Source organism: Symphalangus syndactylus, chromosome 19 (genome assembly GCF_028878055.3).
Source record: "Symphalangus syndactylus isolate Jambi chromosome 19, NHGRI_mSymSyn1-v2.1_pri, whole genome shotgun sequence".
In the NCBI taxonomy this organism is placed as follows: domain Eukaryota; kingdom Metazoa; phylum Chordata; class Mammalia; order Primates; family Hylobatidae; genus Symphalangus; species Symphalangus syndactylus.
In genome coordinates this window covers 11,237,015-11,253,677 of record NC_072434.2, presented here as the reverse complement: position 1 = coordinate 11,253,677, position 16,663 = coordinate 11,237,015, and the positions used below count along the sequence as shown (strand labels likewise).

General features: G+C 40.3%; 2 protein-coding genes and 1 non-coding gene across 10 annotated transcripts in view; 2 read left to right on the top strand and 1 right to left on the bottom strand.

The window, feature by feature from the left end:
• INTS7 (integrator complex subunit 7) overlaps positions 1 to 11,953 on the bottom strand; it is a 101,389-nt gene extending 89,436 nt beyond the window's left edge. For 2 of the 7 annotated variants that reach the window (XM_063613113.1, XM_063613114.1), the window contains exon 1: positions 11,674 to 11,887. In XM_063613113.1, coding sequence (XP_063469183.1) covers positions 11,674 to 11,767 — 94 coding nt within the window. In that variant the 5' untranslated portion in view covers positions 11,768 to 11,887. Of the gene's footprint in view, positions 1 to 11,673 lie in introns of all 7 variants that reach the window. The other 5 variants (XM_055234966.2, XM_055234963.2, XM_055234964.2 and 2 more) reach the window with 5 other exon arrangements.
• Positions 1,531 to 1,652, top strand: LOC129459084 (small nucleolar RNA SNORA26). The gene has a single exon (XR_008649892.1). It is a non-coding gene; the product is annotated as a small nucleolar RNA SNORA26 (small nucleolar RNA).
• The window catches only part of DTL (denticleless E3 ubiquitin protein ligase homolog), a 68,473-nt gene continuing 63,757 nt past the window's right edge, over positions 11,948 to 16,663 (top strand). Inside the window, exon 1 of one of the 2 annotated variants that reach the window (XM_055234969.2) lies at positions 11,948 to 12,272. In XM_055234969.2, coding sequence (XP_055090944.1) covers positions 12,221 to 12,272 — 52 coding nt within the window. In that variant the 5' untranslated portion in view covers positions 11,948 to 12,220. The remainder of the gene's footprint in view (positions 12,273 to 16,663) is intronic. The other variant, XM_055234970.2, reaches the window with a different exon arrangement.

Here is a 16,663-nt window from a genome sequence, read left to right as displayed (position 1 = left end):
TGTGCAGCTTTATCTCTGGGTTCTCTATTCTGCTGTTTATGTGACTGTGTGTGTACCAGTACCATGCTGTTTTGGTTACTGTGGCCTTACAAAATAGTTTGAAATTGGGTAATTGATGCTTTCAGTTTTGTTATTTTGCTTAGGATTTGTTTGGCTATTTATGCTCTTTTTTGGTTCCATATGAATTTTAGAAGAGTTTTTTTTTTTCTAATTCTGTCAAAAATGACGTTGATAGTTTGATAGTAATAGCACTCTGTAGATTGCTTTGGGCAGTTTGGCCATTTTAATGATATTGATTCTTCCAATCCATGGGCATGGAATGTTTTTCCATTTGTGTCACCTAAGATTCCTTTTGGTGGTGTTTTGTAGTTCTCCGTGTAGAGATCTTTCACCTCCTTGGTTAGATGTATTCCTAGGCATTTTATTTTTTGTTTGGTTTTTCTTAATACAGGTAAACATACTATATACATAGCAATGCTACTTTTAGCTATTTACCCAAATGAAATGAAAACATGTCCACACAAAGATCTGTACGCAAATATTCACAGCAGCTTTATTCATTAATAGCCCCAAACTGGAAACACACATGTTAATCAACTAGTGAATGAATAAACAAATTGTGGTATATCCATACAATGAACTACTACTCAGCAATAAAAAAGGAACCAGTTACTGATGCATACAACAACAAAGGTGGATCTCTGTTGTGCAGCTTTGAAATGATTACAAACACATAGTCTGCTATTGTGAGTGAAATGTTCTGCTCTGATAAGAACATAGAGTGTAATCTCCCTCCCCGAAGACATGGCTCCTAGCATTGAAAATCTTGTCATCATGGATCTCCAGTGTTGGTCAGATCATCTCTCCAGAGAACATCTCATAGAAAGGTACACCTCAAACTTCAATTAGACTTTACATTCACAGAGGCCTGTTTCCATCCTAAATGCGCAATTAGACTTTACTAATTTGACTCTAAATGAAACTAGTATTCACTCACATGTGGTTTCTGGACTTTGTCTATCAAATGTGTTCCCTGTGAGATGTGTTCTTGTTATTCTCCCTCTCTAAACATTGTGAAAAATGCAGGGAAAATTCTTTCTGTATGGTAATAAACTGCGTGATTTGTGAAATCATACCTTATTTTAACCACATAAAACAACCTCAAAATCATTATGCTGAGTGAAAGAAGCCAGACCCGAAAGACTACACTTACCTACTGTATGATTCTATTTTATATGACATTCTGGAAGAGGCAAAACTACAAGGACAAAAAACAGATTGGTGGTAGCCAGGAGCTAGAGAGAGGGAACTGACTGCACAGGGGCACAAGGAAAGTTTTTGGGGTAAAGGAAATATTCTATGTCTTGACTATGGTCATGGTTTCATGACTGCATACATTTGGTGAATTTTATCTGATACAAATTATACCTCACTAAATCTGATTTTTAAAAAATTAAAAAAAAACCCAACCAACAAAAACGAGTTAATATTCAATTTTCTAAAAATTTCATTAAGAATTTGCCCTTTCCTGTGCCCTTTTAAGGTTGATGTAGTGCTTGAAGAAGCTAACATAGAAGGATAAAGTAAGTCTCTACAAAACCCAGAGAAGAGACTGGAAAACTCCTCTCTGGATCCTGCCTGGAGTCACAGCTGAACCAGGAAAAAAAAAATTCACTAAGAATGAATAGCTTGGTAAGGATTTAACAGCATCAACTTCAAATGTCTCTGTTTAGTATTTTACCAGTCACAAAATGCTGATTATATCCTCACAGGAATAAGTATCTTAGAATATCTCTGTCCAGTAACCTTTGATTAGTCTTAAAAAAAACAACAAAGGAGGCCAGGCACAGTGGCTCACGCCTGTAATCCCAGCACTTTGGGAGGCCGAGGCCGGCAGATCACCAGGCTGCCAGGAGTTCAAGACCGGCCTGGGCAACATGGTAAAACCCCGTTTCTACTTTAAAAAAAAAAAAAAAAAAAATACAAAAATTAGCCCAGCGGGATGGCAGCCACCTGTAATCACAGCTACTAGGGAGGCTGAGGCATGGGAATTGCTTTAACTCAGGAGGCGGAGGTTGCAGTGAGCCAATATCGTGCCACTGCACTCCAGCCTGGGTGACAGAGACCCTGTCTCCAAAAAAAACAAAAGACAAAGGAAATCTGAAGGCTTTTCCTAGTTGCCACAATGTTTCATACACAAGACAACCACAAAGTGAAACTGCATAGGTAATTTCTATCATTTACTAATGGGTGATGTTCTGCAATGCACTCATGTTAGTTACTCAGTACTTAGAACATTATTTCCTCATAGGAAAATAATAGCACTATCAGCACTCATAGTACTCTGGAAACTAATAACCATTTATAATAAAAGTTTCTATGGGAAAATTAATTAACATTTCTAACAAGATACAACACATCCCTCCTTCATCTGCTCCCTCCTCCCCTTCACCCTCTTACACACACAAAGAATTGCCTCTGAAGCTCTAGAAATCCTTTTCCTATCAAACACAACGCCGAAAGGGATAATTCTAAGTAGCTGGCAGTGTGGCTCATGTAGCCTTAAAGGCTTTTCTAAAAGCCTGATATGAAAAATGGGTCAACAGACACACAGGGCAGAGAAGAGGAAAGACATAGCTGAGGATGGAGGTGAGAGGAACAGAGAAGGAACAGAGATGTGTGCTTATGTATATATGTTGGCAAAGGGGTTGAAAAAATCCAAATTGGATTGTTTCATTTTATTCTCACTGTCAGTAGCTGAGTTAGATACAAAGGATGGTAAAGTTCTGTTTATAATGAATTAACCTTGGCTAAGATGAAAAAGGCATAGTAGGAAACAGCCTATGTACAGGTAGTCTCCTTGACAGAATATAATCATGTTTTATCTTCCCTTGAAAAACAGAACCAAAGACCATATTGATTTGTTTAAACATGCTGATTTAAAATGTACCAAAGTTTATTTTGAATGAAGCCAGAGAATGTTTTGATTTATCTAATATCATCAAACTTTTTTCTCTTGAGATAAAGTAGACTCCCACTCCTCTGTAACAACACCATGGGGTAAATGAACTAAAGAATATTAAATCTCTTCTGTATTTTCTGATGTAAGAACCCTCCTTAGGAAAGAGGTAGTGAGAAGTCAAGCTGGCTCCGAAGGATAGGAGCTAAGATGAAAAAGAAGGAAAAAGTGCTTTAAAGGCCTATTACTTAGCAACAGCCCTGGGTTGGGGTAGTATGGTACTCATCTTGCTTGCTCTAGGCCAATTTTGTAAGCACTGGAAAACAGGAGCTCAGCACATTCTAGTTCTAGTCTAAGAGGGGCTAGACATTTTATTTGTATTGCTTGCTACAGGAAGAATGCCCTAGTCATAAAACCGCTAATCATAAGAATACTACCGTAAGCCCAGAGATAAGATTAAGAAGGAGGGATGTGATTGCTATACCTATATTTTATTTTGTATCCACCAAAAAAAAAAAAAAAAAACAGATCTCTCTTCCTTTTCTGTGCCTGGACTTAAACAGTGCTTAACTCAGTTGCAACATGCATGTATACCAGGGGAACTAAAATAGGCTGTAAAATCATTTATTCATTCAAAATTCATTTGGCAGTAGTAAAGCATTCATTATTCTAACATTATTTTGCACTTAAAATGTGCAGAGCTTTTTGCCAGGCTAGTGGTTTTCAGCTTGGTTCTGTATCAGCAATATGTTAAGTTTTTGAAAAATATCTACTAGGGGTTTTACTCCAAACCTACTAAATATATGGGGCAGAGTCCCAGGCATCTGTTTAACTGCTTTGAAAAGGCTGGCACCGAGATTCCTTTTTTTTTTTTTTTTTTGAGACAGTCTCACTCTGTTGCCCAGGCTGGAGTGCAGTGGCGCAATCTCAGCTCACTGCAACCTCTGCCCCCCAGGTTCAAGCGATTCTTGTGACTCAGCCTGCCGAGTAGCTGGGATTATAGGCATGCAACATCACACCTGGCTAAGTTTTATATTTTTAGTAGAGACAGGATTTCACCATGTTGGCCAGGCCGATCTCAAACTCCCAACCTCAGGTGATCCTCCTGCCTCAGCCTCCCAAAGTACTAGGATTCCAGGCGTGAGCCACTGCGCCCAGCCGGCACCTAGATCCTCAAGCCACTTGATAACTTATTTGACTAGCCTGCCCACACTGATTATACTGGAGTTAGAAAACTACTAGGCTGCTAAATTTGGTCCTCAGAATGCTTTTATCTGACAGGCACAATGTGTTTAAAGGTTTTGAACACACTGTCAAGTTTTACAAATCACACTTCACATAAAACCCCAGGATCTCTGGTTTTAGAAAAGTAAAAGATCTGAAATCTTACTGAAGAAGGTAGAAGCGTCTGACCAAAGAAACATAGTAGTACTGCAGAAACATTACAGTACTGCAGGTCCGTGTTGAAGGTCAGTGTGGATTTGGCTCCCATTTATGATGATAGCCATGTACCCCATTGTATGACTTTCTGCAGCAATTTTTGACTGCCTTTGGGGATACGTGAGTAGAATGGAACCTTGGATGTGAATTTAAAGTACTGGTAAGAAAGCAAATGAAGTTAATAAAATGAGGGACCATGAAATCTAAGCTGAACAAAGAAGTAAAACAGGTACAGAAATGTATAGAAGTGAAATACCGAGGTCTGAATGAAAATAAAGACTAGCCAAAATAGCAGTTAATCATAATGATAATGATGATACACATTTAGTGCTTATTCTGTGGCAGTCACTTTAAGCACTTTACATGTATTAAAGTCTCACTAAAAATCACATAAATTAGGTACCATTATTTTCCCCATTTGAAAAGTGAGGAAACAGGCACAGACGAGTTAAGCAATTTGCGTAAGAAACAACAATGCTAACAAATGACAGAGTTGGGATTCAAATTCTGGCAATGTGGCTCCAGAGGCTATAGTGCTAACCACTATGCTAAAATGCATCTCTAGCAAGCAACTAGAAAGAAAGAGATTAAGATTCAAGAATGAGACATTTAAATTAGTGATTAAATGGTGGAATTCTGAGGCGACGAATTCTAGGAGATTAGGGGAATACCATAAATTATGGTAAACTTGGGGTTTGGGATATACATTAATCAAGTTTTCAAAACAGCACAAATCTCCAAGTAGCATCTATCAGCAGTTCTTAGCTGCAAGCAACAGAAGCTAACTCTGGCTTATGAGGCAGAAAATGAGTTTATTAAAAGCTTAAGAAACATTTTTAAGGCTAAATTTCAAGGAACACCTAATACCACACTACCTAACCAACTGGATGGAGGAACCCTGTCTTTGATAGGAAACACCAGATGTAACAATTAGCTCTGCTGTCATCTAGGAATATCGTAGCCATTGTTGTTGCTACTGTACACTAGAAATACTGCTGCTGCCATGGCAGAACTGTGAGTGGGCACTTCAACTCTTCCTTCTTGCATCTCTAACTTCTAAATCAGACAGTGTGAAGGAAGTGTGTCTGACTGGCAGAGCCTAAGTCAGATCCCGCACTCTTTCAAGGGAAACTAGGAAGTAAGTTTTTGCTTCTACCTTGGTAAGACAAGGTTCATGATATGGGACATTCCTTAAGCACAAAAAGAGTGTTCAAAATATATTAAGCAACCATCAACATAACTAACATCCACTACAAAGAACACCACAAATAAAGCATTACCAAACACAATTTAGGAGAATTTGTGACATGCATTTGCTTTAGCTAAGAGATGAGGATGATTCAAAATTGAACCATAACACAAACATACCTTAAAATCTATATATTAATAAAAGGTGTGTGGGGGGACACGGGTAGAAATATGAACACAAGCATAAAACCCACAGCTTAAAAAATTGATGGCAAAGCCAATTTTTATACTTAAAAAGCAGAAATAGAAACAAGCAAAATGACAGTGAAAACTAATGATGCATTAGTAAGGCAGCAACCATCCCCCAAATTTCAGAAAATGTCTGTAAATGTACATGGCAAGATGTATGCAACGTCATCTAGTATGCACATGAGAATACTAATCTAGAATTCTAAACAAATTTGAGTTTATGAATACCAACTTCTAGGAATATTTAATAACCCACTTTGCAAATTCCAAGACAGTAAATCTTAGTTATATGTAAGAATGAGTCTGTGGGTTTCAGTAAAAACTTGAATTTTTGGATTAGTTCATAGCCCATCAAGGAATTACCAACCAGGCTGCTGGTTTTTATGTTGCATTAAGTTGCCCAGAGTCTCACCTTAGCTTCAATTCTACATGTTTTTTTTTTTTTTTTTGAGATGGAGTTTCATTCTTGTCGCCTAGGCTGGAGTGCAATGGCGTGATCTCAGCTTACTGCAACCTCTGCCTCCTGGGTTCAAGTGACTCTCCTGTCTCACCCTCCTGAGTAGCTGGGATTACAGGTGCCTGCCACCACCCCTGGCTAATTTTTGTATTTTTAGTAGAGATGGGATTTCACCATCTTGGGCAGGCTGGTCTCGAACTCCTGACCTCAGGTGATCCGCCCGCCTCGGCCTCCCAAAGTGCTAGGATGACAGGTGTGAGCCACTGCGCCCAGCCTAATTCTACATGATTTTATAGGTCTGCTTCTTAACACTCTCAGACTAAGTGTGGTCTGGCAGCAGAGATTCTCAGGGAGAAAGAATCTGAGTCAGTGCGGGTCACATGCCTACTTCTGAATCAATCAGTTACGGTATGGAATTAGTCACCTGGAACAAATCTGGCTGCTGAGGCCTTTCTCTTGAGGAGGGCCTATGAAGATATTTCCCCAAAGGCCTCATATTTGTTTACTGAAACACCAATGACATCTGAGCCATATCAATAATGTAAAAGCAATCTGTGGTCTTTTTTGACAATCTTTTTTGATGGTCTGAGAATTCAGGTATTTTGGAATACAGGTGAGGTGACAGCGTCTAAGGGGGAAATTAGAGTGTAGAGACAGGTCCTGATTCACATCATTTCTCTATTTCATAACTAAATTTTTCATTAAGCACACCATCAAGCTTTTTCACACAGCATTACGTTCACCAGCACCTTTAGGAACAAATCTATCCTCTATATTTCCTTCCTTCCCATTACATCAGCTGCAAGAAAGGGAATGAGTCACCGCTCTCTTCCCCATTGCTTTCACCTCATCCTTTCCAAGGTCAACATTGCAGAAGGCAGATAGGCTGAATAATGTCATTTAAGAGACTCCTCTCTTCCCAGGGGGAAGGAGATCTTGCATAAGTTTTCTCAAATCATCAGGATAACTTTCCATCAGTTGATCTAAAAATGTTTAGACTAAGAAATTATATTAGTGAAAAAGTTACACTAATTTTTGTGAGATGCATCCTTTATATTGCCAATTATGTATAGTAATGATTTTATCATGAAATGTGTCAGGTAAACATAAGCTGTAATGTATTTGATTATGACACTTAATTCTGCTTGTGTATGCTCAGTCTTACAGAAGCTCAGTTAGCATGGCCATTAGCCTACAACTTTCAATGCCTTCCCATTGCACTCTGCACAAAATCCAACTTCTTGTCCTGACTAACGGTGCCACATTTGATCTAGCATTGTCCATCTCCTTATATTTGTATGCAAGCTCCTTAAAGATGTCTTGTTTGCCAATATAGCCCCTAGTCTGAGTACAGAGCCTGAGACAATGCAGGTGGTCAGTAAATAGCTGTTGAGTAAATGAACGGCTATCATATGAAGGATGATTTTCCTGTTATTAACTACATCCTAAAGTAATGGAATTGAGTCAGCTTCAAAATAGTATTCACTTATTCCTATAGAGATCAGAAACAATCAGCTTACTGCCAATGCTTGCTCAAAAGGCTCAGAATAAAGTACAGCAGTTATAAATATATAACAGGTTACGAATGGCAGCATTTCCCAAGTGTGTTTCTAAGGACACCAGTGCCACAAAATATTTCTTTAAAATAGCGTTCAAAGGTTACATCTTATGCCTAACTGCCTACTCATCTCCATTTGGATGTCTTAAGAGACATCTCAAATTTAACATGACCCAAACTGATTTGATTTCAGTAAACAACAATACATACATCCTCCGAGTAGCTCAGACCAAAAACCTCTAAGTTTTCTTGACCACTTACTCCTATATCCTCATCTAATCCATTAGCAAATCTTGTTGGCTCTGCCTTGAAAGTATATCCAGAAGCCGGGCGCGGTGGCTCAAGCCTGTAATCCTAGCACTTTGGGAGGCCGAGGTGGGCGGATCACGAGGTCAGGAGTTCCAGACCATCCTGGCCAATATAGTGAAACCCTGTCTCTACTAAAAATACAAAAAAAAATTAGCAGGGTGTGGTGGCAGGCACCTGTAGTCCCAGCTACTCGGGAGGCTGAGGCAGGAGAATGGCGTGAACCCGGGAGGCGGAGCTTGCAGTGAGCCGAGATGGTGCCACTGCACTCCAGCCTGGGGGACACAGCCAGACTCTGTCTCAAAAAAAAAAAAAAAAATGAAAGTATATCCAGAATCTCAGGACTTCACACATTTTCAGTGTCACCACCTTGGTCTAAGCCACTATTTTCTTTTCCCTGGATTGTTATAGTTGCCTCCTCATTGGTCTCCCTACTTGGGTCCCTGACCCTCCCCACTTCAGTCTATTCTCAACACAGTAGCCAGACTGATACTTTTCAAAGGAAAGTCAGATCATGTCACACACCTGCTGAAAATCCTCCATGGCTTCCTTTCTCATTCAGAATGAAAGCCAGTCCTTTTGATGGCTTGCATGGCCCTACCTGAACGGGACTCTGGTTATCTTTCTTTTTTTTTTTTTTCTTTTTGAGACAGAGTCTTGCTCTGTTGCCCAGGCTGGAGTGCGGTGGTGTGATCTTGGCTCACTGGAAGCTCTGCCTCCCGGGTTCACACCATTCTCCTGCCTCAGCCTCACGAGTAGCTGGAACTACAGGCACCCACCACCAGGCCCGGCTAATTTTTTGTATTTTGTTTGGTAGAGACAAGGTTTCACCATGTTAGCCAGGATGGTCTCGATCTCCTGACTTCGTGATCCGCCCGCCTCAGCCTCCCAAAGTGCTGGGATTACAGGCGTGAACCACTGTGCCCGACTGACTCTGGTTATCTTTCTATACTCATTGCCTCTTACTTTGCTCCAGATAACTGCACGCAAAGGAGGCTTCTACCTCAGGGCCTTTGTACTTGTTGTTCCTCCACTTGATTGAGGAGGTCTTTCTTAACTATCCTTCATAAAATAAGAAATCAGCTCCAGCCCCAGATCGGTTTTCTCCAGTCCCTTTCATTGCTTCGTTTTCCTTTATAATATGTATCACTAACTGTCACGTTTGCTATATTTGCTGAGTGTCTGCATCTGCTGTCTAGAATGTAAGCTCTATAGGGGCAGGAGTTTTGTTTTATTTCATTAACTGCCATGTTCCTAGTACAAAGCCTGATCAAATAAGTCATGTGTCTGTGTGTGTACGCTGAGGTGGGGGAGATATTTCAGAAACAGTATTCCTTGGAGTTTGGGAACGAAAAAAGAGTTGGAACTTGTAGCCTTCTGACCTTTAGCTCACAAAACAGAAATACTTTAACAGGTACAAGATGAAATGACTCAATATTTAAAATACTCAACTATATTCAAAATGAAACTGGCTATTTCTATAACTTAATTTCCTAACAGCTTTAAAAGGTACTATAGATGAGATGAAAAAGAACAAGTCATCCTTCTGAACCTGAGATTCATCTGTAAAATACGCCAGGCATTGCTGGGAGGAGTGAAAATGATCACTTACTCTATGTCTAAGATTGACACCTATTTCTTTCTTACAGATATAAAATATTTTCATTTCAACTCTTCTTTAAAAAGGAAAAATTGTGGGTTTTTTTCTTACAACTGCAAAATTTGAGGAATTAAACAATTCTAAACTCCTCTTCAGTGCCCCATCTTTATCCCTGTTCCACAACCACTATCCTACTGTCAGCATGGGACAAGCTCAGCTGGACCAGAATGGTAGAAAATGTCCTTAGAACTCGTAGGGATATTAGATGTTATCCTGACCTGTAACTTTCACTGAGGAATAAGAAAGAAATGTATCAGAATGAGGAAGAAAGTGTTTGAAAAACACATTTAAGGCCGGGCGCGATGGCTCATGCCTGTAAATCCAAGCACTTTGGAAGGCCAAGGCGGATGGATCACCGGAGGTCAGGAGGTGGAGACCAGCCTGGCCAACATGGTGAAACCCCGTCTATACTAAAAATACAAAAATTAGCCGGGCGTGGTGGCGGACGCCTGTAATTCCAGCTACTCGGGAGGCTGAGGCAGGAGAATCGTTTGAACCCGGGAGGCCGAGGTTGCAGTGAGCCGAGATGGTGCCACTGCACTCTAGCCTGGGCAACAGAGCAACACTGTCTCCAAAAAAAAAAGAAAAGAAAAACACATTTAATATTATAGTTTTATTTTTCAGAGGAGAAAAACCCTAAAGATTTGGTAAGAGAAAGAAAAGTTCAACATAATTTTCTTGGTTGATGGGGGTGCACTAAAGATATTGAGACTCAACCAAAGGAATATCCCATTAGGGGGTTGTGAAATTTTTGTGTTTATCAAAAGAAGGTAAAAGCTTTTTTAAGAGCCTGAGAAACTCTTATTTAGACTAACCCACTAAAAATATTAACAATTTAAAAAATAAACAGAAAAAGAGTCCCAAAAAAGTTAATAGACATGTCCAACTCAGAAAACTGGGAAGTGGCTCAAAGGGGACTTAAAGAGAGATCCTTCTGAGTTCTAGTCCAGTTCTCCAACATTATATATTGGCTACAATTAATCAAGATTTAATTGTATACCAGCTGCCGAAATGTTTCCCGTACAATAAAAATCCTTAATATGAAACAAAGGTTTCATATTACTAGTCGAGTTCTTTACTGACAAATTTCCGACCTTGCCTCCCATATCCATATCTAAGAAGGGAGGTATATCTCTTCAGCATTTACTAAATGCTTCTTTTGCATACTATTAAGTCACTTAATACAATTCTGCCGGCTCAATGGTACTGTACCCACTTTGCAGACGACAAACCGAGGCTAGATGAAGTTAATCATAAGATTAGCGGCACTGTAATTTAACTCAGTGTAACCCCAAAGCTCCTTCCACACCAAGCTGCTCCCTTGTACGGAAACAGAACTCCTGGAACTTGTCGGCAGAGAATGAGCAGGGCCCTTGCTTTTTGTATGGTCTTGGCCAGGTTTAGCCTGCCTTGTAACCCGCAGGTAACAGAGCTATGGAAATCAAATGAATCGCTGTCAAGTCGGTGCAAGATTACTATTCAGCACATTTCATGAATACCTGGTCTCAACTGAACAGACTGAAAACCAATTTCACAATTTCTTTGTAGTGTTTCTTAGAAACTACCCACTGTCACTGCATAGAAAATCGGGGGACTGCTCCCTCAAGTGGTCAAAACGGGCCTCTCACTAGAGCTCGCTACTTGTTTAGCCGGTATAAGGCCAGTCAGACAATCCTGCAAATTTCCCGCAACCTCCCGAAGGGGTCAAAGCCCACGCCCCAGCAAAAGCACAGGCGCTCCCCACCCAGCGAAGATATGCGCATGCGCCTATCCGTCTTCTCCCGAAGCTACCACCACCTGGTGGCGCCACTTCCCCCCACGCCCGTTTCACCCATTCAGCCCGCTCTTTCGAATACCTTTGTCCAATTCCATAAGGGCAGAGTTGGCATCCAGTTCCTGTTCGCCATAGCCGGCATCTGCCAGGAAAGACTTAGTTGAGTTTGACGCCATGACCCGAATAGTTACTCGACTAGCCTAGTCAGAAAGATTGCAAACTCTACCCCAGGACCGCCATCTTCTTCTGCCGCCTTCTTGCTGGTTTTTCTTCCGCGCGCTGTCAAGCCCTGTTACGCATGCGCCCTGGCCACCCCGCGGTTTGTCTGCGCCTCTGCTGCCCTCTGCGCAGGCGCTCAAGGAGCTCTTGGACTCCAGGTTCCCGCGGCTGGGAGAAAAGGAGGCGGGGATCCTAAGGGGGAAATGACTGTGAGGCGCCCGGACGTCGCTCGGAAGCCAATCAGAGAGCGTGACGTCAGTTTGGCGCGGAGTTTGGCGGCCGGGGCTTACAGTGGCGGGAGTTGGAGGCGATAACGATTTGTGTTGTGAGAGGCGCAAGCTGCGATTTTTGCTGAACTTGGAGGCATTTCTACGACTTTTCTCTCAGCTGAGCCTTTTCCTCCGGCCCTGATGCTCTTCAATTCGGTGCTCCGCCAGCCCCAGCTTGGCGTCCTGAGAAATGGTGAGTAACGGTCCCAACCGCTGCTCGGAGCTGGCGGAATTCGTCTCCCCCGAAACACACGCCACCTCCGACCAGGGCCGACTCCAATTCTGAACTCAGCTTCTGAGTTCTCCCATGGCAAGGGTAAATTAGTGTTAGCGGGGACTACTGAAGAAAGCTGTACTTTCATCGCCTCGGGACACTTGTAATCGTAATCGGGCTTTTAAAATCGTCACGTAGGCAGGGACGTCGAAATAACTGCCTTCCAAGGCCCCTTACAACTTACATCTCCATTGCGCGTTAACAGGAAAATGCATACATTTGTGTGTATATGTTTCTCTCAACAGTTATTTGAGATGGTCAAAACTCATAATCATTGATTAATTCATTCGTCTGTTGTAGAATCTTGTGAGCCCAGCTATTTGCTATAGGTATATACCAGTGAATATGACCCGCTGTTAAGGAACTCAGTCAAGCAGAGAAGACAGGATATATCTGCTTTTAACAGGATCAAAATCTTTTTTTCCCCGTTTCCTACATGGCCATAAAAATTTAAATTATAGAGTGAAAGATGCCTGTAACCACATCCGCCAGAGATGACCCCTGTTAATAGACTGAAGTATATTATTCCAGATGTTTTTGACGCTAGAGGTAATATCTATTGTTTTCAGAAATCGGATCAAAATGTCTGTTTTTTCACTTAATGATATAAGTTGAACGTATTCCCGTGTTAATATGTAGAACTCTAACTTATTTTCTTACGCTGAAACTTTGGCAATAAGAGATTTGAGGTTAGATTTGGATGTCATCAACTTAAACTTTTTGGTAAGTTTCTGATAAGGGAGCTAACTACCCAGACTAACCTTGGACAGAAATAAAATCTCACTCATGTGAAGGTCGACTATAGCCAGAGGTTCTTTTTCCCCTTGAAACCATGTGGAAAACGAACCTGAGAAGGGAATTTTTATATTCAGGGATGAGTCTAGGAAAATGATATTGAGAAAGAGACTGAGAAGTAGTCCCGCAGCTTCCTGCTAGCAGTCTGAAACTTTATACCATCCTTATTTATTTCCCTCTTAGATAATCTTTGTAATTATACTTAAATGCTCCTCTTTCTGTCCCTTCTGGGACCTTGTTTGAGTAACTTCTTTGTCCTCTGTTTAAGAGTGACAGTACGCACAGTGGCTAAGAGCTCTGTCTTTGAAGATAAACTGCCTGGGTTTTATTATACCTCCACACCTTACTATATGTGTGTCCTGGGGGAGCTGTTCAGCCTCTATTTTGTGACAGATTTTCTCCTAATTATCCATGTGTTTACCTTTCCCTTCCCTCTTTCCTATTCACAAGTACTCATTCGTTGTTACGTAATAGACACTGAAATTCATTCATTATTATATGTTACCCACTGAAATCTATAGAATCATCTCCTTTCCTCTTCAGTGTTGGTGTTCCATCCTTGACCCCTTTTCTTCTTCTGCCTACTCCTTTGGATGATCACAGCCATAACCAGGGCTTCTTCCACATCTACGTACATACAACCTTCTATTTCTTATATAGTAAGTCCTCACTTAATGTCTAGATAGGCTCTCGGAAACTGTGACTTTAGGCAAAACAACGTATAACTAAACCAACTCTACCATAGGCTACTTGATATAAATAAGAATTAAGTTCCAGTGGCATAGTTTGGTCACACAAACACCACCGAACTTCTAAAGAAAGACTCAAAGCACTTTTAATATTAAATGTTGAAATAATTATGTGCTATACATATATTTGAGAAAGATTAATAAAAACAAGTGAGATAATTATCCAAGTTTTGGTGTATCAGTGAGTGACCTCGGTCATAGTGGTGGTGGGCTAAATCAAGGAGTAAATGTTTGCAAAGTGAAAATTGGAAGGAGCACCTCCTACCACCACCCAGTTCAAAAACAATCACAAATATGGCAATTCACTGAGCCCTTTCATACCACATCGTTTATTGTCATTCATTTGTATGATTATTGTAAAGTTCACCCATTTTTATTTTACAATTATTTGTATTCATTCATTTTCTGACACACTTATTCCAGCTCAGGCCTGTGGGTGCCTGGAGCCTATCCTGGCAGCTCATGGTACAAGGTGGAAACCAGCTCTAGACCAGACGCTATTTCATCACAGGAAGCACTCACACACACCCATTGTCTACTGGGACCATGTAGACACACCAGTGAACCTAACATACACATCTTTGGCATGTGGGAGGAAACCAGAGTACCTGGAGAAGATCTCTATGAACATGGGGAGAGCGTGTACAAACTCCACACAGCCAATGGCCTCAAACAGGAATTGATTTTTTCCTCACGAACAGTATGAGGAAATAACATTGGACAAAATTATGTTATTGGAAGACTTCCTGTACCTGAGTTTCATTCCTATAAAAGCTGTGTGGGCTGATTATCACCTAGACAGTCAATCCCACAAGCATCTCAAACTCAAATACCCAAAACTGAACTCAACTTTTACCCCAAACCTGCAATATTACCAATTTTAGGGAGTGGCCTCTTTATTTAAACCTGCCAGAAACCTGAGTCAATTACAGACTTCTTCATCTTCCTCATAGTTACACATTCAAAACATTTCTTTAAAATCTCTTGAATCCATCCTCTCTTCTTTATCTGTTATGATTATGCATCTTTACTGTATCCTGGATGTGTTCTATTTTTACCATTCCATTTCCCTAGGTTGGGCCCTAATGCCTTCTTGTCTGGATTGTAAGAAGTCTCCCAAATGGCCTCCTAGTTTGTCTTCGGTTTATTCTCCACATTGCTGCTAATGATCCTTCTAAAATGAAAATCTGATTTTCTGTGTATTTTTAAATTGATATCTAAAAGTTTTTATTATAAACTTAAACAAATGCGAAGAATATAATTTCGGACCATATTGGGAATATTGACATTTTAAAAATAAAAATGCTATATCACTCTTTTAAGTGTATCTAATATAGTTTAAATACTATAGTGATTTGATAATCACGTCATCCATGTTTTAGAAAAATATGAACAAACTCCTCTTTAACTGCTAGACATTCCATATAGCTGCTTTTTCCTCTTGAATTGATTTCCATTTTATTTCTCCTACAGAATTTCTCCTAATGTAATTTAATTTTATGCTTGAAAAGCTCTTTTACTGATCACTCTGTCATACCCTTCTGTGTCAAAAAATGTGTTTAAATTGCTGTTTTCTGTCATAAGCCTCCAAGTGTTTTTTTTTTTGTTGTTGTTGTTTTTTTTTTTTTTTTTTTTTTTTTGAGACGGAGTCTTGCTCTGTCACCCAGGCTGGAGTGCAGTGGTGCAATCTCGGCTCACTGCAAGCTCCGCCTCCCGGGTTCACGCCATTCTCCTGCCTCAGCCTCTCCGAGTAGCTGGGACTACAGGCGCCCGCCACCACGCCCGGCTAATTTTTTTGTATTTTTTTAGTAGAGACGGGGTTTCACCGTGGTCTCGATCTCCTGACCTCGTGATCCACCCGCCTCAGCCTCCCAAAGTGCTGGGATTACAGGCGTGAGCCACCGCGCCCAGCTAGCCTCCAAGTGTTAAAACTTCTTTATGGATTGAATTTTCAATTCAATTATTAGTACTATATGATTGATTAAAACAATATAGATTACCAATTTTGATAATTATTAACCAAAAGTAAAATTTTATTGGAAGTATATCTTTTTAAAGAGATGAATTTGGGTGTTTATGGTCCCTTTATTGAAGGAATTAATTATCTCTTAGTTAAGGCTCCACCAGTTTATTTGTTTTTATTTAAAAATATTTGATACCCTAAAGTTTTTATTCTTTGGATCAGTGCAAGGTTTAAGATTGGGGCACGGGAACGCCTTTCTTTTATAAAGTGGAAGAAAGGAAGTGATGAAGGGAAAGGGAAAAAGTGGTACCTCAACCTTCTCAGAGACATCGGGTTTTTCAGACAGGTGAGTTTTAGAAATGCGCGTATATAGTCATCCAATTGCTTATAAATGGAGATAACATTTTGAGAAATGCATCATTAGGTGATTTTATCATTGTGCAAACATCACAAAGTATACTTAACACAAAGCTAGATAGTGTAACTACTACACACCTAAGCTATATATTTTTCCTAGGCTATAGACCTGTATCGCATATTACTGTATTGAATACTGTAGGCATCTGTAACACAATGGTAAGTATTTGTGTATCTAAACATAGAAAAGGTTCAGTAAAAATAGGATATAAAAGATAAAAAGTGGTACACCTGTGGAGGGTGCTTACTATGAATGGGAGCCAGCAGGACTGGGGGTTGCTGTGAGTGAATCAGTGAGTGAGTAGTCAGTCAGCATGAAGACCTAGGACATTTTACTACTGTAGACTTTATAAACACTCTATACTTAGGCTGCATTAAATTGATTA